The 21710-nt window shown below is 38.6% G+C and overlaps 1 protein-coding gene across 13 annotated transcripts in view; it reads right to left on the reverse strand.

Annotated features, from left to right (window-relative positions):
- The window catches only part of Sox6 (SRY-box transcription factor 6), a 550047-nt gene that overhangs the window by 312337 nt on the left and 216000 nt on the right, over window positions 1–21710 (reverse strand). For all 13 annotated transcript variants that reach the window (XM_029537970.1, XM_029537945.1, XM_029537995.1 and 10 more), the window contains one exon: window positions 12056–12296. In XM_029537970.1, coding sequence (XP_029393830.1) covers window positions 12056–12292 — 237 coding nt within the window. In that variant the 5' untranslated portion in view covers window positions 12293–12296. The remainder of the gene's footprint in view (window positions 1–12055; window positions 12297–21710) is intronic.

Here is a 21710-nt window from a genome sequence, read left to right on the forward strand (position 1 = left end):
CAACCCTATAGGTGGAATAACAATATGAACTAACCCGTACCCCCAGAGCTCATGTCTCTAGCTGCATATATAGCAGAAGATGGCATATTCAGCCATCATTGGGAAGAGAGGCCCCTTGGTCTTGCAAACTTTATATGCCCCATCAAGGAGAACGCCATGGCCAACAAGTGGGAGTGAGTGGGCAGGGGAGCAGGGCGGGGGGAGGGTATAGGGTACATTCAGAATAGCATTTGAAATGTAAATGAAGAAAATATCTAATAAAATAATTATTAAAAAAAGATGTTTTTCTACAAACAGTGAAGACCTTTCAAGGCCAAGTTAATCTAGGGAAGAAAGACAGGACAGATCGCTTTACATACTATACACACTGAGTCTCAAGGCCTCTTTCAACCCAACAATCTCTCTTTATTGGATTCTGTCTAGTACATGTTCCAATTTTGAGGATTTCACTGCAAAAGTCTTTAAATGGCTTTCTAATACATCAAATACCTATGATGAGCTTAACAGGAAACTTGTGTTAATCTAGGAAAATATATGTAACATCTTCAGCATTATGATTTCAATGTCTACAAGGAGAACAAAATATGAACAGACTAAAAATAATTTCCAGATGCTACAGTGTTGTAAAACATCCATACATACATACATGCATGTATCTACAAACTTATCTCTGTATTTGCAGAAAGGGGGGAAACTAGGCACTAAATGTCTCAACATTGACACAAAGCAGTAGGAAGTCTAACCTGCCCATCAGGTCCCCTAGTGCCTGAATCTCTGCTTTTCCCCACCTCAGGCATTAAGCCTTTATCTACCTTACTTGACCACCACATTGCCAGCCTGTACTTTCTGAGAGGGAACTTTCAAATACCAAAAAACTAAGATTCATTCCTTCACCTAGTTTGCCATTTTAAAAAGAACAACAGCCCAAACCACTATATTTAAATTATAAACAAAGTATAGTCATGTTTCTGCAATATGAAACAGGTGTTATCAAAATGAAAAAGTACAAAATAAAACAGTTAAAAGTCAAATATTACAGATAAATTCAAGTGCAAAAGTGTCCTCAATGTCTTCATGGAGATGAGAAGAAATTAACTGAAGAATCTGTACAAGAAAATATGCATAAATTCAAAACTCCTGTAGACTGAAAGCATGCCTATGGAGCTCTTCATTTAGCAGAAAAGTAATGGTGTCCTTGATTTGTTTAATCCTAGCTAAGTCTCAATAATTACAAGACACCCACACAGATACATATACACACACAGCTACACACACACACACACAGACACATACAGACCAAAATAAAAATAATCGTCATCTAAGTGTTCTAATTCTTCCTTTTCCATTTTGTTGACATTTCATGTCAGTGAGTGTCTTCTGTGACACTGCTCTAGTCTATCTGTGCTTGAAAGGACATAAGTCCTATCAGAAATTAGATGAATTTTAGAATATTGTATTCAAGCTACTCTTAACACACTGGTAGTAGAAATAACTTGGAGTTAAATAATGATGAGAACAAAAGTTTACAAAATAATTTCCAATCATTTTTGTTAAACAAGATTTTCCATTTTCTAGGGTGCTAAGGAAATATAAAGAAGATAAATTAAATGCCTAAATATCCATTTCTAATTTCAACCTGATTGTAAAATTTTATTAGTGAAGGTTTGTAACTTACACTTTGGATCTAAGAATGTAGTTTATGAAAAGATATAATATTGAATTCAATTTGCATCACCTAGAAAAACAATGCCTAGCAGTCATGGGAATGTAGTAGCACCAAAATAATAGTTAGAAGGTTAATATTACAACATAATAAATGTTATTTCATGGAAGGCTATGTTAACAAAAGGGAATAATAGCTTAGAGTTGTTCTTTTAAAAGGTTACACCTCTCTTGGGAAACAAGAAAAACTTTTCATTGAGAAGGACAATCAAATGATGGAATAATTTGCATATTAAAGTGATTAAGACACATTTATTGAAGGCTTGTCTAATGAAGAATTGGATGTGTTTGTGGAGAGAACAGGGTGAGGTCTCTCCTGCTTGAGTCCTCATCAGAGCCTTTCATGCTCTCCTCTGAATGGTGCAGGTGGGATTCAATTGCCTTTCTGGAAAAACCAGCTCCATTGGAATTAGAGAAGACAGACCCTAAGGAATGCAAACAGCACTGGCTTGTGGTTACAAAGCAGGGAAGACCACCACTGTCCTCCCCATCCCATCCCATCAGTCTAAAGGGCCTGGAGAGGAAGTTCATGCTCCCCTAAAAAGTTCAAAGTAGTCCTGAAAATCCCTACATGTCATTTGGTCCATACCCTCCTCTCTAGAACATGTTCCTTAGACCATCACAAATATGCAGGTTTCATTATTTCAGTTACTGTTTTTCATTCTGGTGAAGTGCCCACAGCCAGGCAAGAAGGGATGGCATGAAGAATTTTGAAGCAATGTATACATGGACCCAAACCACTTGTAGACTGGAAGCGCTATAGAGTTCTACTTGAAGCAGAAAAGCATTGGTGTCCTGAAGTAATCCCCCACTGATTAACGACAACAAATTCTAACAGGATTATTTTAAAAGTAAAAGCCGTCTACATTCAAATATGTTAATCCATAAGAAAAAATAAAACCTGAGAATCATCCTGTTCAAGCTGTTTGTTCTATACCAAATTAAACCAGTTTCTGCTACAATCAAATATTGTTTTAAATAATTATCGTGGTACAACTTCTGCTCTGTACAAGTGCAACTCTAAGATACACTCTAGTCCAGCGCCCTAGGAAAGGGCAGCATCATGAGATGGCAAGACACACTCTGTGGTAGACTAGCAACCTAGGAAAGCACAACATGTACACTAGTGGCACTCAGAAAAAGAAAAGAAAACTATTCATGGCAAAACAAATCACATAAAATTGATTAGAAAAAAAATTAGGAAAAGATGGCCAAATCACCCAAATGATAATACCCATGATTGGGTAGAAATGTGTAAATGACAAGTGACATCAGTAATGGGGTTCAGTACTCTGCAAACCCAGCCACGGGAGCTTATACAGACAAAGTGCAGAGTTGAGCATGGCATAGCCCAGCTCCTTGAAGAGACACTGTGCACACAGTTTTATTATAGTGACAGAAAAGATAGCAAGGACTGATTCTCCTCAAACTGTCAAAACACAGAAGAAATACAAGTCTTTGCATGGATACAGCAAAGTATGGGATTCTTAGATTTTGGCAGGTGTTCAATATGTAGCCCACATAATCACATGCTAATGACTGGATTGTGCTAATCAGCATGCATACCTGATCCCTTCGTGCCCAAGGGGAAGTCAACCATTGCAGAGCAGCTAGTGTTTCTGCTTCTGATAAAGATTTTGATTATATGCTAGGTAAGAAGAAAACCTTTTTCAGAAAATGTCTTTACAAAGAACTATGACATCACTAATAGGACAAAGTAGGATATGGCCACTCAGAATTCCAAAAGTGTCAAAGTTTTCTTCAGGAGTGTTCCAATAACCTTCTTCCTTTTTATTTAAACAGCCAAGGTTTGAGAAACACTTTTAGAGTATCATGGAGGAAAAAAATAACAGAAAGGAAACATAGGACATGATCCAGGCATGAAAGTTACAGTAGAGTATCAGTGTGTTAAACACACAAACAAGTTTCCTATTTCACTGCCACAGCAAGGTTGAATAAATTCCACATAGCAAAATGGAGTTTTACTCTATAGCTTGAACTGCAACTAAGTTTGTGATTAAATTTCTGAAATAATTTTTATAAAAAGAGACAGTGCTGTATGCTGATTTCAAAGTTATGGGAAAAGGCAACTCTTCCTAGATAATACTATTTGGTGTCTTCTGGGCCACAGCTGGACATCTTCCCCTAATCAACACCTAAGTTTGAATTCTAAGTTGAATGAATTTTCAAAATTAGAAAATGAGAATAGTAGTGTGGTGGTTTGAATAAGGCTCATATGTTCCAATGATTTGTCCCCTGTTCTTTAGGGGACTTCTTTAAGAAAAAAAAAAAAAATACACCTCCTACTGCGAAGCCACACCTCCAACAAGGCCCAACTACTCAAAATAGGCCACACTCCTAAACCTTCCAAACCCTATATGAACCTATAGGAGCCATTCATATTCAATCTTTCTCTAGATAGATAGATAGATAGATAGATAGATAGATAGATAGATAGATAGATAGATAGATAGATAGATATAGATATAGATATATACGTGTGTGTGTGTGTGTGTGTGTGTGTGTGTGTGTGTGTGTGTGTATCTGATTCATGCATATGGATCAGATGTAAGCGCTTTCAGCTACTACTATTCCAGCACCTGCCTGCTGCCATGTTTCCTACCTTCATTGTTTCCTACCATCGTTGTCACGGACCTGCCCTTTGAAATGCCTATGAAACTGTTTCTTCTATAAGCTGCCTTGGTGATGGTGATTTGTCACAGCAGAAGAAAAGTAACTAAGACAAAAAGTAACTAAATTTCTCAAGAAGCCTAAATATTGCCAGTTTGAATTTTTTCCCAAGGGCTCCAGATATTGATCAGATACCACACAGTAGACAGGTCAACCTGCCCTCGGGCATGAGGACAATACTAGTCAGACCAGGTGACCCACACGTACTGAGCTATAGCCCCAATAAATGTATGGAAATTAAATTCATCTGGGCGGTACCTAGTACCTTAAATTACTAAATCTCTTTCTCTCACACATACACAGAAAAAAAACACCTTGGCAACAATTCAACATTCTTAAATCTTTCAAAAAGAAGCAAGATGAGAAATCTACTAAAAGTCTGTCACAACATGAAGTGTGGCAGAAGATTAAATCCCCAGTGAGAATTCCTGGACTATGTTATCACACAATGACAACAGCCCTGTTCCGAGAAATGGTACAAAGTCCACACCAGAAATTTTATGACTCCAAGTGAACTACAGACAACACTCCAGTGCTGACTAGCAATTTCGCTTGGCTGAAACAAAAGGCAGAGAGGCTTAACAGCTTGCAAGCAAGGAAGCATTGCTCCTGGTCATTATCAAGTGGTCCAACATAGCTATTATTATTTCTTTTGATTATAACAAAGAACAATCTTCGCATCTTTTGTTGATGTGCATCTTACTTGAAAACTTCTCTAAAAAATAAAAATCACCATCTAAATCTTGCTCTTTTCTGTATTTTTTTAGTTTTTCATAGATTGATCAGGGGTCATAAAAAATGTGCATCAGTCCTATGGTAGGCTGCAAGTAATCAGCACCAGATAAATTATACTTCCTAATCTACAGTCCCAATACAAGCAAGAAAAGCTAGTCCACTTGCATCTCTAAAGCAAGAGCTTCAGACATTCTTGGCTGAGGGTAAATGTAGTTTTTTTTTCTACTTGAGTAGTTCAAACACAGATATATGTAATAACATTTTTGCCTAAAATAAATATCACTATGATTGTGAATGTAAATGGACAAAGGCTTATGTTCATGAGTCCTACTTTAAACCTTATCGTCACATTGTGCATTTTTCAAGAAAGACCCTGTGTTGGCTGGGGATGTGGCTCAATGGATAAAGCACTTCCTAGTAAGCAGAGTTTGAATTTCTGGGACTCACATAAAAGCCAGGCAGGTAAGATAGTCAGTTTGTAATCCCAAAATTCCTGAGTTAAGAGCCTGGGGAAGTTAGTTACCCAGACTACGCAAATTGCCAAGCCCTGGGTTCAGCAAGTGACCCTGTCTCAGTAAATCAAGTGGAAGGTGACCTAAGACGACAACTAACATCAGCCACTCACCTCTATAAACATATATACATGTGTGCATTCTCAAACATATAGCTACACACATTGATCCCACACACATGCGCGCACACACACACACACACACACACACTCTACACATAAAGATAGAGGCAGACCATTGGTGTCTCATCACATTTTCATGGTCACACAGAAGTCACCATGGTTTGATCAGGAATGTGTATGTCTATCAAGGTGTCCCTGGACCTTGGCCTCTTTTATTTCACTCAATTTTGACTAAGCTCCTACCTTCATGTTCTCAATGGATAACCTCCAAAACTGTTCACTCTGCCAGCCTCATCCCATGTGTACCTGCACAGTAAGCAATGTGATCTATGAGAAAGTTAAATAAAGCATTATTACTGTCTTGCTTAAAATCTCCCAATGGCTTCCTCTTGCACTTGAAACCCAGTTCAAACATTTCATTACAACCTTTGAGACTCTGTGATATGTATCATCCACCTGCCCCTGATCTCATCCCACATCGCTCTGTCCTCTCCAGACACTGCTGTGTTTTGTTGTTCAAATACAGTAATCAAAGGATGTTTGTCCTAACTGCTAAAGACACAATGCACTTTGGTTGCAGAACATTAAGAAATCTCAAATTGACCAGGAATCTCTCCCAATGGCTTTCACAGTGCCAGAAGGTGCTGGTCAGGCTACTGGGGCAGAAAAGACATTTCCCAGTTCTGGACCCTGCATGCTATAGCATCAACCTGCCAGAAAAGATGTTCCCACTGGTGTGGTCAGGGTATGACAGTTGTGATAGTAACCAGCTTCTTCTTGATTGGATTAGAGACTTGTTCCATAAGGGGGACTTTTGTCTGATACTGTAACCTGCTCAAAGGTCTATGACTTGAAAGACCATAGAGTCTAATGCAGAAGTTCACTGAGGATATTATACTAAATGGAGGGTTGTCAAACTGCCCTCCTAATATTACATTTATACCCATATAATTGTGCTGCTCACAACCTTGGTCAGAGGAGCTTCTTATTGCAGTTAATGGTAGATAATGCAGAGACCAATAACTGGTCAAAGTGCTGACTTCAGGTACTCAGCCATAGATGGGTCACCTATGTCAACCTCACTATATCCAAGGTTCAGGAAACATGATGGAAGAGTGGGAAAAAAAGAATGTAAGAGGGCTAGTGAGATGGCTCAGTGGGTAAGAGCACCCGACTGTTCTTCCGAAGGTCCAGAGTTCAAATCCCAGCAACCACATGGTGGCTCATAACCATCTGTAACAAGATCTGACTCCCTCTTCTGGAGTGTCTGAATATAATAATAAATAAATAAATCTTTAAAAAAGAAATGTAAGAGACATAGGATGGGAAGGAGAGTTGTGGAATGTTTTTGGACATGACTTGGCTGGTATACACTTCAGCCCACATTAGCAACATCTACCTGGATGAGACATTAACAAGATCAAGCCAGTGAAAATTCCAGGGGCTGCTGAGGCTCCATCTCTATCAAAGGACCTGTTGACAGTTGGAAGCTGCTGATTCACTCTTCTGTGGGAATGTGCCTACTGGTAGGTGGTCTGTCCCCCAGTGGATGGTCCTACATTCTTTCAAATCTGTTTAGCACTAGTTGAACCCAGGAAACTATTAATATTATTTATTAATATAGTAATAAATTTTCAAAGAGGGCATAAAGTCAGGAAGAAGCTGGGTTGGTTATCAGGGGGAATTGGTGAGAGGTGGTGGGCAGGAAGTGGACAAATAAAAACATATTTTGAATCCAAACACTGTTAAAAAATGAGAAATTGTTAAGATTTTTATACCTATTATTATTACTTATTACTACTTGTAAGTGCTTTTATATTTATCAGTCTCTGTACAATTGACTTGTTCAAATTTCAGCTGAAAGTTTTCCTCTTTAGAAAGATCTTCCTTCTCATTCTCCCGTCCCTGAATCTTCCTCATTGTTTGAATTGTCTGATTCTGAGACCTGGTGCTATGTAAATTCTACTAGAACAGAAATCTGATATTATCACAAGTAATCTTTGTATCTGGAACTGAGTAGTCATTCCAAAGTCCAATGGCTAATGGTGATCTACCTCTTTAAATTATATTTTAAATCAAAAAAGGGGGAGAATAAAATTATACTAGCAGGAGAACATAGTACGCCATGCTCCTCTCAACACATTCATTTGATACAAGCAGCTACACAGAAAATATGTAATTTGCAGAGAAGTTTACTAACAATACCTAGGCTCGCATGTCCTTTCTACACTTAAAACTTTCGTGATAATAATTACATATAAGAACAAATATCAGTCACTGCTAGCTATCACAGAGATAGCTTCACACTGACATCAGAGAGAAATGTGCTGTGTACATTTTATTACATGGGTTCATTCTTTACTAATGGCACAGAGTCAATAAGAACAAAAATACACATCTCTGGATGGTGTCAATGTTCCTATACCCCGAAACCATGACAAAAATAAGTGCTGTACACAGAAGCAGACAGACATTCTTATGTGTACTAACTCTTCAACCATAAAAAAAGTCACCAGTTGATTAAAAAAAAAAACACCAAATTTAAAATCAGACATTCTGGCTTCTGTTTTATATTGCATTGGTCTGTGAAATCCCTTCCCTAGAATTTCCATCCTCCTTCTGTGCTTAGATTCCTTCGCATTGTTTTTCTTACTGGAAACTGTGTAGCATCTTACTTTATTGAGTTTCCACTTAAAATAACCAGGATGCTAAGTTGAAACTTTTTTTCTAGTCAGGTCATGGGGACTGGTGAATTTTTTTGCTTTTTCTACTTTTGCTCTTGATATTTCCCAGTGAACCCTTCTGGATTCAGTAGACCAAATGCTGTCCAGAAGATGAGGACCATTGTGGAAATTGATTCCAGAAACTGAAGAGGCCCTGACAAATGTGTGTTGTAGTTTGTCTAGTCATTCGTGGCTTCTATTTCTCCACAGAATTTGACAGGATTCAGTTGATAGTAATCAAGCAAGCAAGCAAACGGGATCCATAGAAGACAACTGCAAATGTCTGGGCTCTTCATCAGTGCACTTTAGACTTCTTAGTTAATGAAATAATTTAAAATTTCACATCAGCCACAGTCTTCCTACTCCAACACACACACACACACACACACACACACACACACACTCCACACAAACACACACACTATACAAACACACACTCCACACACAGACACACACACTCCACACAAACACACACACTATACAAACACACACTACACACACAGACACAGTCACACACACACACACTATATAAACACACACTCCACACACAGACACACACACACACACACACTCCACACAAACACACACACTATATAAACACACACTCCACACACAGACACACACACACACACACACACACTNCACACACAGACACACACACTATATGAACACACACTCCACACACAGACACACACACTCCACACAAACACACACACTATACAAACACACACAGACACACACACACACACACACACATTTGCAGGTCTGGCAGGAACATAAAAATCCTTCCATTGTTTTTCTTTACAAGAAACAGAAGCTGCCTGGTGACCTCATCTGTGGCCTAGGTCAGTTCAGGTCCGAGGCCACAGACTCCATGTTGTTGACTCTATCTGGTGAAGAGGGAACACAAAGAAAGTTTCCACATGCAGCTGCTATTTCCCATTTGTTAAATCCTTTTATTGCACCATATAAGTACACAGCTGGGAAATGCTATAGAGTGGGAGTTAAACAAATATTTTGGCTTTCCAGCATTTGGAGAACACAAAAGCTCCAGCAGAAAGCATAGTGAAAGTTTGGAAACATTTCTATGAGAATAGTCTCTTTCACACTAATCTATAATATGCTTGTAACCTTAAGTTATTTTACACTACCATAAATCATATGTAACATAAATTATTATATATACATTAGTATCTATTTTCTGACAAGTTCTACATAACAAAAATTTCAGACTAACTCAGCAAAGCAACCTAGCACTTGCCAAAAATAAAGTTTTTCTAAGAAAAATCAGGAAAGTGCCCTGAGAAGAAACAGAACTTGAGTGCATTGTCCTCACCTCTCCCCATACATTTCCAGTCCAGTTACTTTTACTTGGTCAGGCCTGCACATGGCATCAAAGTACAGCTATCTTGAGCCAGTCCCTCTCTGTGCCCCTCTTTGTTTACACTAATCCAAGCCACTGTAATCTTTCATCTAGGTTTCTGAAGTAGAAACCCCAGGGCCCATCCTTTCACTCTTGCTGCCTGACCATCCATTCACTGGGACACAGTTGGAATTATCTGTGAGAAGCCTTCCTCAGCCCTTCAAAGGCTACTCCCACTGCACTCAGATCACATCTCACCTCCACAATGCCTTCTCCAAGGCCTGTATGATATGGCTCCTATCTATTTTTCCAACCACATCTGATGTATCTTCATTCATTATCCTCTGACCACAAAGATCATCTTTCATTTCCTTAAATTAAGTTCTGGGTTTATCACCTCAGACACTCCATACATGCTGTTCTCTCTGTGGATTTATTCTTTGCCCTACTCTGACTACTTTCTGCCGTCCTTAGGTTGGAGAGGGCATCCTATCCATCTATATTCAAAGTTAGATTCACCTCATTGTGCTTTCAGACAACATTCTGATCTTCTGCATAGCGTGGACAACTTCAACTATATACGTATTTGCATGTCTGTCCCCTGTCCAAGAACACAACCTCCAGGCAGGCAGCATCACCTCTGCTCCACCATAATACAGCTATAGCTAGGGAATGTGTGGCATCCAGAAGGTGCTCCATAGATATTTGTTCAAATAAAGACCAAGCAGTCTCATTATCCTGCCTATGAGCAAGGAGCAGAGAGTGGATATGCATCTCAGCCATGCCACCGTGAAGACATGGAATGAACAAGTTAAGTTCAATCAGAAAATGTTCTCCATTCCTGCCTCAATATATATTTGCCTTCCCTTTCTCCTGGAAGATATATCTCCAGCCCAGAAAGCTGTTCACTCTTGATTCCCCATGTATAAAAGAACAAAATGATGTTATTTGCAAGAAAATCTGGAGATCGTCATGTTAGGAGAAATAAGTTAAATACACAAAGACAAGTATAAGTACCCCCCCACACACATATGAAACTTAAGTTGAATATGGTTGGAGAGAGAAACATTGACTTAAAAGGATTATCAGGAACTTAGAACAGAAAAAGTAGAGGAAGGGGGTGTTTAAGAAATGGTAGAAGAGCAGGAAACTGTAATAAAAGTAGTGCATGCATCATGGAAATGTCATAATGAAATTTGTTGATCATGGAGTAAATCTAAAATTATTCAAGACATGCTCCATTCATCCTTTGATTCCCTCCCCCATGCCTATACTGTGTCTACAAAAACATTTGGAAAAAAAAAAACTTTCTCCCTCTGGGAGTTATTTATGTCAGTATATTGATTTGTTAACAAAGGCATTTAAAATGATACCTTGTTTTTTGTTTAGGACTAAAACTCTCATTGTCTACTTAAGATATTTTTCACTAACTTAATTTTTGGTCACCCAGAAGTTAAAAATTACAACCTAGGATTAAGGCATATTAAGGTTCTGGTTTCTTCTAGATGATTAAAAAGAAAGATGAAGATTGTTGTTTTGGACTAGATAATTGATGTCCCGCCTGAGGCTTCTGTTGTGATGTTTAGAAGATAGAATTTACCGCGGGAAAGCTGACTACTCCTGCATTACTTGGGATGTTGTTTGTGCTTCTAGAGAAAACCTATGTGGTCTGATTGGATGGTACACAGGAGTCTCGAATGCTCCGTTGATATTAATATATAGGCACATGACTTCTCATTTAAAATGATAGATACAGGCATTTCCTCATTGAAGATGTAGTCACACTATGATCTCATTCACATGGATGTATTTGCTTAACTTAATTGTTCAATATTAATACACAGACACACTTCATTTGAATATCTATTTTGTGACATTACTAAATTAATCACATTAAATTAAAATGGAAAGTATAAGATAACTGACTTCCACTTGTTTAAAAAGTAAATCAATATTCTTTTGTCGAGCAGTCCTAATAATAGCCATAGCCTAGATCACAAAGGGCTTTCCAAGTTTTCCCGGTCACCAAAATAACAACAGTATGTATACCCAACAGTATGTATACCCAACAGTATGTATACCACATGTTGTTTTGTGGTCTGACCAGGAATACTGTGAAGCCATGTATTTTCATTTTCCTCAACATCTCCCATCGCTGATGACAGGCAGTAGACTTGTGGTGCTCACCATTCTTTGCTGAGATGACAGAACGCTGTCCCAGTCAGCATCTTGTTGAATGGTACTGACAAGTGTAGGCAGCTCCTCGGAGTGAGGTTTGTTGTGCATTATGGGGTGCAGAGGCAGATGGGAGGCTGGGTGTTGATCACTGCCCTCTTCCTTTTCCCTTGAGGTCAAATCCTGGGTCATTGTTTCCTCTCCATCCGTTGTACAGGCAAATGGAGAGGTGGCTTGCTTGGAAGACATTCTTCTGCAGAAGAAGGGAAACACCGTGAATTAGAGGTCTCTGAACAAACAAACTAGAAGCTATTGTATTTGACTAATAATGAAATAATAGCAAAAAATAAAAATCCTTGAAACAGAGAAATTGACAGTGTAAACTACAAAGGACAAAGGCTTATTTGTTATCATCCTCCTTTTTGCCTCTCCCCTTTAACTGCTGTATATTTTCCCTTACACAATCCCCAAATCTGATCTTTATATGTTTTCATGATGTACAATATATGTATTTGTATGCCCTTCTTCCAGGCCTTCCTACTCGATTATGAGTTTGTAGGGGCAAGGGTAGTTGGATTGGTGGTTAGCAATGAAAAGAATGAGTGAGTCAGTGGACGGACTAATGAACAACTCTGAGGAATGACCTCAGAGAAAGAATATCTAACTTTCTCATAGAGCGTTGAAGGGAAAAATTAAGCCTATGTTTAAAAAAAATTTAGACTCATTAAATTATTTGTCCTTAATATGCTAATAAAACTGGTCATGATTTCCTATCTTAAATATTGATTATGAGTGGCAGACCGCACACCAATGGCCTATCTGAAATTTTTCTGAAGACCTCCAAGATACATTAAGAATTGCTTCTTAACTTTTAAGTGCCATGTTGACTGAATGGCTTCTAGTGTCAGATAAATGCTATAGCAACTTTGTGGCATTTGAGTTGAATTTCTAAAATAATTGTATCTCCATTTCTTGTCAGAAAGTATACACATGACTCATAGCAACTACTATGAAAAAATAAAATGTCTCCCGTGCCTACTAAAGGTTTAAAGTCTCTCTCATTAGTGACAGTCTTCACAAAGAGAACGTCAAAGGACTGTGTAGTGGGGTCTTCATTGTGTGCTTCAGATGAGATCAAAAACCATGTGATACAAAATTACAGGGCTCTGAGAATCACTTTAGAAAGATGAATTTCTTAGTAAAGGGATTAATAACCAAATCACTAAAAGTTTACAAATTAATGGAAGAAACCATTTTCCCCTAAAGCTTCATGTTGATTTTTATTTATTGTATTTCCTTTGAAACTGCTGTGTAATGGAAGGGATACAATCGCCACCTTAATTGCTCTTTAACATTAATTGATTTCATACCATTTTTAAATGCACAAATCAGTTAACATAGGGAACCACATGAGCATTTTTCAAATTAGCAAATCATTAACTTGCCTGTACTGTTTCTACAGACAAATAAATACTGATTAAAGGGTCTAGAAATCTGAGATTAACAGTTAAATTTACAAATCTGTCACATGCTTTCATGAATATTGCAGTGAAGGAAATATCAAGTGCAAGGAAAAATAATTAAGTTAATTCCAATTTAAACAGTAGTTTTTATGTAGCAGCCCATGTTTCACATAGGATTTAACAGCTAATGCTAAATTTCTCACAATTAATGAGGGGGCTCAGAGTTAGTATCCTACAGTGAAAAACATTAATAGAAGATCAGCTAAACTAATTATGCACAGTTCTAAATAAAAGTATTACGGGCTTTTGAAGTGCTTTGAAACATAATAAAATGCTGATACCTACTTATAATAATCATTGTACAAATACTAAAACTTTCATCTATTTAGATGAGACTAGAAAATAGAATAGGAACAGTTTGCAGATGAATAGCTCTATTTCCCCTAAAAAGAGAGAAACTGAATGTTCTAAAGAACACTGTTTCAAAGACTCAGACACATTCTCCAGTGACTCCTGTTGGTGCTAACAAATGGATAAATACATGCACACATGGAGAATCATAACCAATGGATGAGTCTCAGTATTGAAAGTCACTACAGAACCTACTGTACAGGCCCCAGAAATACCACTGCAAAACCAGGCAGTTATAACTGTCCTGTAAGTTATCAAGCACCGGTCACAGGCTGCGAGAGTGTTGGCATTGTTCAGATAATGGGCAGTTAGCCCTAATGTAATCGCACGCATTAAAAACGAATGCATGAGTTGACTGCCACCTTTTAGAAACAGTTCAATGCAAGTGAAGAAAAAAGTCATAATCCAAAACTCTGAGTGCCTTCGGTTCTCCCCAGCAAGCAGCCTCTTATTATAAAGTAAGCGGGTGCCTTCCAGTAGCAGTGTCTGTGATTATCGCTTTAGTATAAATTAATCATGACACAAAACGCAAAATGTAAACAGTCTCCTAAGAATCATTTTGATGACAGACTATACTGGTTAACAATGGTATGATCCTTATTAAACAACCCTGCAGCTGTAAAAATAGACTCAGTCTGTCCAAAGCTATGAGTTGAGTTTAAAGGCTGGTTGGTGAGTATTTTTCTTAAGGAAGGCTGGGCCCTCAGTCTTAATCAGCCAATAAATTATTTCCTGCAATTACATTAAATAGAAAATTATCTTCAAATGGGGAGTGTTAATTGAAAATCAAAATTCAGAGGGAAGTTTAGAAATTACACGCTGAATACAATTAGTGGGGAGAGGCCTCACCTCTCCTTCATCGGCAAGCTTCTTGTGAACCCTCCAGTGACCCATCAGAAGCCTATTTACAGTGGCACACAAGCTGTCTTTTATTTTACACCCACAAACACAAATGTGTATCAAGGTTGCAAATACCAGCTCGGCTGCCAATATATTAAAGCCGACTGTTCATCCTCAGCTCACACCATAACCAGGCAGAGGAGTGGGGAGGTAGGAGAAGCAGGAAGGCACACCTGGCTCCCCGGTCCATGCTTTGGTAAGGAGGCCAACATGCTGTGGCCTAAGAGCACTTCTCAGACCGTGCTTGACATCTTCTCTGTGCTTGTTTTACTAGCACTCTGAGCTATGTTGTCCACAGAGGAGGAGAAGAGTCTTGCTCTCTCATCAAGGTATTTCCTATTGATAAAATAGTTGGGCTACTTCAGTTCTCAACGGTAGCTTTGTTGGTGTGCTTTATTAGTCTAGGACAATGGTTCTCAACCTTGCTAATGCAGTTTAGTACAGTTCCTCATGCTGTGGTGAGCCCAACCATAAAATGATTTCATTAACACTTCATAACTCTAATTTTGCTACTGTTATGAATTATATTGTAAATATCTGATATGCAGAATGTTTAGTATACTACCCAAAGGCCTTGCAACTCACAGGCTAAGAAACACTCTCTAAGTGGCAGTTGTTTGTCTTTTATATGAATATACACATATAACTTATTTTTAATGCATAGCTTTTTTAATTGTTATCTTCCTATCAGTGAGTATGTGCACGCACTTGCGTGCACATGTGGAGGCCAGAAAACAACTTGCAGAGCAGGTTCTCTCCTTCAACTATGTAGGTCCTAAGATTTAACTTAGCTGCAAGCACCTTTATCTGCAAAGCCATCTTGCTGTCACATAGTTTATTAAATAAATCATAGATTACTACTGGATCAGGCTTACTAATTTTTACACATAAATTATTATACAGTCTTCAATTTAACTCATTCATTTCTTTCTTTAGTATTACCCTTTCTTATTGTTCATTTTTAATATGGGGGCAGGAAGAGGCATCAGAGATGCAAGAGGCCACTTGCCAAATTGTGTGTGTGTGTGTGTGTTTGTGGTGTTTTCACAGTGCATGTGCATGGTATATGTGTATGAGTGTGCTGTGGCATGATAATGTATGTGGAGGCCAGAGGACAACATTCAGGAGTGGATTCTGGAAACTGAACTCATGTCAGGTTTGCGCAGCATGCATGTGTAGGCAGTCTTCCCTTGGCACTCTTCCACGTCCTACCAACCCTCCTAGACTCTTTCCTACAGCAACTGAGCTGTACTTCAGGAAGCACAGACTCTCAACTCTGGTGAAACCCTTGTTCCCATCACTCTACCCACGTCACCTGCTTTAGGAACCCATGAATCAAATACACCTTGTTAATTATGGTTTGTCAGCTTTGTATGAATTCTCCCACTTGTTTTGAATGTGCTTATATACTATCCACAACCACAGTGTTCCCGTACACTCCACCCCCATATATTAGGTAGCACCTCACCCAGCTATGTCCCACACAACTAATGAGCAACGAAAAATGAAAATCTTTGTGAAAATGGTCAATTTTTATGTGACTTTACTTTGTTTTATTTTTGCTCTATTATAACTTAAAAATCATTCGAATGAATTGTTTTTTTAATTTGTATTAAAAAAATCTTCCTAGTTAAAGCCCCTGAAAACAGGGGTTTATAATGGAAGTGCTGACACAACCCTACTAAAGCAGCGCAAATGCTGCCGCTATAATACACAAAATCAAGTTCTATTATTCTCAACTCTCCTCGCTCATGGGATTTTTCTTTGCTGTGCTCCCAGCCAAACTGCTGAAGCATGAAAAATTTAAATGCAATCAAATGTGCCCAATTCTACTTTACTAGAACAAGTGTCTACAGTGGTACAATCTTAAAAGGAAATGCAACAGATTTGTTTGGTGTTTTTTTTAACTGTTTATTTATAATACAGTGCATTGGAGATCAAATAAAAGAGGAAATTACACTCACATGGTACCAGTGTATTGACTACACAGAGCACATTATAATCAGAGAGGAAAACTACATTGTCAACTTATCACACTGGTTAAACAAGATGGTTTTCTGGGGCATAGCTATTATCAAGGAAAACCTCCAAAAAGAATTGTATGTCTTGGGACATATGAAACTCAGTTCCCATCATATGTTCCCTGCACTTGAACTATATCTGCCTAATACATCAAGTGAATCCCCTTGGATGCTGGACCATTGAGAAGACCTTCCAGCTTAGGATTTGGGGTTATGAGCTTGATGGTGACAATGCTCCATAATCAATACTGTTCTCCAGAACACCAGCAGGACCATCTCTATCCCAACAACGGGACACACACTCTACCTTAGGCCCTAGTGTAGTCATGCAGAGGCTTACATTACTGCCAAGTCATTCAGTGGTGAATGTACACCCTGTTCTTGAGCAAGGCAGGTGAGATGGTCTGGGCTTTATAAAAGAAGGAAGATGGTGGACACATACATGCACTAAGGCCTCTGCTTCAGAAAAGTATGGTACACAGAACCTTTCCAATATGATGGCACAGAACTATTATCTAATAGTTCATTATTTTGGTTTTTATCAAATAACACTCGCTTTTTAGGTATGTTACACTTATTCAAAAGAATTCTATGCCTACACATACACATGGTGGCAATAATGAAAAAAGAGGCTATGAATTTAAAAGAGAACAAGGAGGGGTGCATGGGAGGGCTTAGAGGGAGGAAAGGGAGGAGGAAATGATGTAATTATATTATAATCTCAAAAATAAAAGAAGTAATAAAATCTAAAAATAAAAAAAGCTGTTCTAACACAAAGCAGCACTTATAAGGTCATTTGCTTATAATAAAACTATGAAAGTTCAGTCCAATGCTCACATTTATTTTTTGAAACTCAGCATAGAATCATCTCAGTTAGATAATTCATTATTTCCTGAACAGTACACTTAATCTGATTCTGAGAAATAAGTTCATTTTTTAAAAAAAATTATATATATATATATATATATATATATATATATATATATATATATAAACACAGTGCCTCTCATTTTAAGGAGCATGAGTAACAGATACATTCAGCTGCCAAAATGCACAATGCCCAGGAACCCTCACAAAGGATTCCAGTCCACCCAGGCTAGGGCAAAGAATGACTTTCAAGCCTTTTTCCTGTGCCTCCAATTCCCACGTTCAGGGATTTGAGAGGGTTGCAAGGAAAAGTCTAACTCTGTACTTTAACGTGAAGAGAGTCCTGAGGGCTGGAGAGATGGCCTGTTTGGTGAAGAACACCTGTTGCTCTTACAGAGGACTTGGGTTCAAATCCCACCACTTCTATGGTAACTAACAAACCTCTATAACTGTAGTTCCAGGAAATCCAATGTCCCCTTGTGAGAACATGTGAGGTCATTAGGCACCTGTATGGTACACAGGTGCACATGCAAGCAGAACACCTATAGATATAAAATAGATTTTACAGTGAAGACACCTCTTGTAGGACACACACACACACACACACACACACACACACACACACACTGGAGAGGCCACCCTTGCTGTCTGGGTCTCTGTATTCTTTGAAGCCACAATCTCATGACCTCTCCACTCCACCTCCAAATACCTGTGGGCTTTTACCAGTTTTTCTTTCCTTGTCCATGTCTTAATAAGCAACTGGGGGAATGCAAGGGGAGTGCTGTCAGAGCTACTGGAAAGCTTGGAAGCTATCTTCCTTCTAGCATTTCAGCTCCTCTTTCAGAGTGTATATAGAACCAACAAGATGTGATAGCTGTCAGGATAGTCACTGATCTGAGCAAGCTGGCAAGTTAACAGAGATGAGGCAAATGAAATACACTTAACATGTATCTAAGGGGCTTAAATTAATGGTCTTGATTTTTCTAAGGCCTCTAATTTTGCATACCGATGCACCAGAATTGTCGCCAAAGGCCCTCTGAGGTTCTTACAGAACAGGAACTACCTGGAACAGATTCCTCTCAAGTCATCAAAGTTTGTATCTCTGGAGCCTATATTTAGCTGACAATGTTGCTGTCACTTTATATAGCTTAAGTCTGTTCTTTGGACTAGAGCTCATATGTCTTGGAATGCTTTGACTCATGAATTGTTTCTCTGATAATGTTACATCACGTAACCACCTCTGTCTAACGAGTCAGTATCTGCTAGAAGGCCCAGGCAACCCGTCCAACTGCTGGCCTTCGATTGGCTGACTGCCTATGGAAAACCTAAAATGATCCCATTTGTCCCTGTGTACCCAGTTCCTTCCTAAGAGCAAAACAACTTGATATCATGGGACCACTATACTTTTTGCTTGATGAAAATAATACTGAATTTTCTCACAGTAGCTGTTGAGAGTTTTGCTCTATAAAGCCACTATCAGAGAATATAAATAAAACCAGTGGCTTGACAGTCAGATCAAAACTGAACAATGGCTACTATAAATACACACCCTAACTCAGAGGGTTTTAATCAAGCTCAGCCACTGTTCAGCTCAACTGAAAGACCTCTTCGTGGCTTTCATGAGAGAAGGCCATCTAAAATAACAGCATAATGAATTTATTTCCACGTGTTCACTTAGAATATCCTCTTCACATGGAATGAAAAGCTTTATTTTTCAAGGCGCATCCCCACTGCGCTGAAACTGCTCCACTAATAGAGTGTCAGATTCTGGAACATCTCATCTGCTTCTCTCATAATAATAAAAAAAAAAAAAAAATCACAGACCAGAGCTACATTCTCTCACACAGAAAGTGTAGGAAGCTATCCCTGGACATTTTTCTGTTCTTCCTCTATTGTCAGTCACTCAGAAAAGGAGAGAGAGAGAGAGAGAGAGAGAGAGAGAGAGAGAGAGAGAGAGAGAGAGAGAGAGAGATGAAAATTTGATACTATTGAGGTTGTTCCCAATACGAAATCTCGAGCATAGCTTTGCTGGACAAAATTATGTGAAGAAGCTGATTGTCTAGGTTCCCGTCAGTTACATAAAGCTATGGGGCAATTCTCTCTGGTAAGGACATATTAGATGCATTTTAGACTCCTGTAAAGGAAGGATGGGAAAGTGGAGATGAAGGGGAGGATGAAAGAGGGAAGGAAAGGAAGAAGTGAGCAGTGGTGGGAAGAGCAGAGGAAAGGGCAGGACGCACGGCTTTGCAGTTCATTTTCAGTTTGTCTACTTAATGAAAACCTCATTGCACAGCCCTGAAAACTGTCTCCAGCGGGAGAAGCATTTCTGATTTAGCAGAGGTTATGCAAGCATCAAAGCAGTTAAATATAGGTGCCAAATGCATTGCCAGGAGCTCTCAGTTCTGTGAGTTAGTGTTACCTGACAGCTTAGTGAATATAAAATTACTTGTTTCTCCAATTGAAGACAATCAAATTGTCACCTTCCATTGTAATAATGCACAACTAGTGATCAGCAAAGTGCAAACATAATTACCACAAAGAAAACAAAAAATCAACTCTAAATCTCTCTACAGAGTAAATACACCTATCTGGCTTCCCCCAAAAGGGGTGCATTTTAATCCTACATGTACGACAAAAGGTCTCTGTTATTTATCAGTAAGATTTATTAGTCTTACATAAAATAAAAATGGAAAACAACAAGAAAGACCAATTTATGGAAAATGAACCCAAGTATGAATAGGAGCCACACAGCCTTGCTGGCATGGTACAAAGGCCTACAGGTGACATCACGGTGGCTTATATCCCTCACACTCAGCAGCATGTCCATCACAAAACAGTCTAACCTCTAGAGAGTTCCTTCTAGTTTAGAATCCTCCATGAAAGTGGAAAAGAACAGAATTTAACCTCATTAGTTTTTGACTTACCTTTTCCTTAAAAGAGAAGGAAAATGTATGTTTTATTTTTGTCTTCTAAATTGGTCTAAGTTTTTGACATTGGAAATTTATCTTTCAAAATTGATTATTTCTTTCCAAATTTAGAAATAGCCATGAGTAGGATACATTTCTTCAATTGTTTTGAGACCTTCTGCATCTGGAATTCTTGCCCAAATCTGGTGCCCAAACTGACTGACTCTTCTGGAGACCTTGGTAACTACAAACTAGTCTGGTTTTAAAGCTATGAACATTTGACCTGGTTTTCCCACACACTGAAGATGCCATGGTTCAGGTAAAACTATTACCATTAGCATCCTGGCACAAAAAAAAAGGAAGCCTGCTACATAAAAGCTCTCTTAGCAGAGTAATGCTGTTTTATGTCTAACTCAAAATTTAAAATGCTCAGATTCATATAATTCTTTCCAATGTGGCAAAATAAACAAACAAACAAATAACGTCCCCCTATGCTCCCAGATCAGAGGACTTGTTTTCTTCCATCAGTAGTGTCCTTCCTTTATGAGAAAGGTACATAAGTTGCTAAAGTCTGGAATTCCACTTTTGCCTCTCACCACTGTTATAAAAAATTGTCACTTCTAATCATTCAACCCATGAGGAGATGGGCTTGGCAGAGGAGCAAAAAGTCCTATACCAGGCTAAAGAGAGACAAACTGGGCACCATCAACAGCTCAGGAGTCCATGAGTCGGCATACAAATCAGAAGCTGACAATCTGGTGTCTTGCTCCCTGTTGGAACACTTTCTTGAGACTAGACTCTTGAAGACAGGCTCCTTTTCACTGTACTCCACTCTCTATCATCAGGGAAGAGTAAGAAAGACACAGGTGCTCACACAGGCTCAGAAACTCTAAGCGGGGAGAGCTAGGACAGACGTCGGGATTCTGGGGCAAGCTCGACTGTGATCTGTAATACACTTGTCATCATCTAGTGAAAACGTCATTTTCCTCAATCTTGCAATCTTTAAGTAATATAACAAACTTTTTCCTTCTAAAAGATCCTACATGTGACCTTACAGAGTGACAACCTCCTAGCTGAGAGGATGTAATCAGGAGTGTTG

This window comes from Mus pahari, chromosome 1 (genome assembly GCF_900095145.1).
Source record: "Mus pahari chromosome 1, PAHARI_EIJ_v1.1, whole genome shotgun sequence".
NCBI lineage: Eukaryota > Metazoa > Chordata > Mammalia > Rodentia > Muridae > Mus > Mus pahari.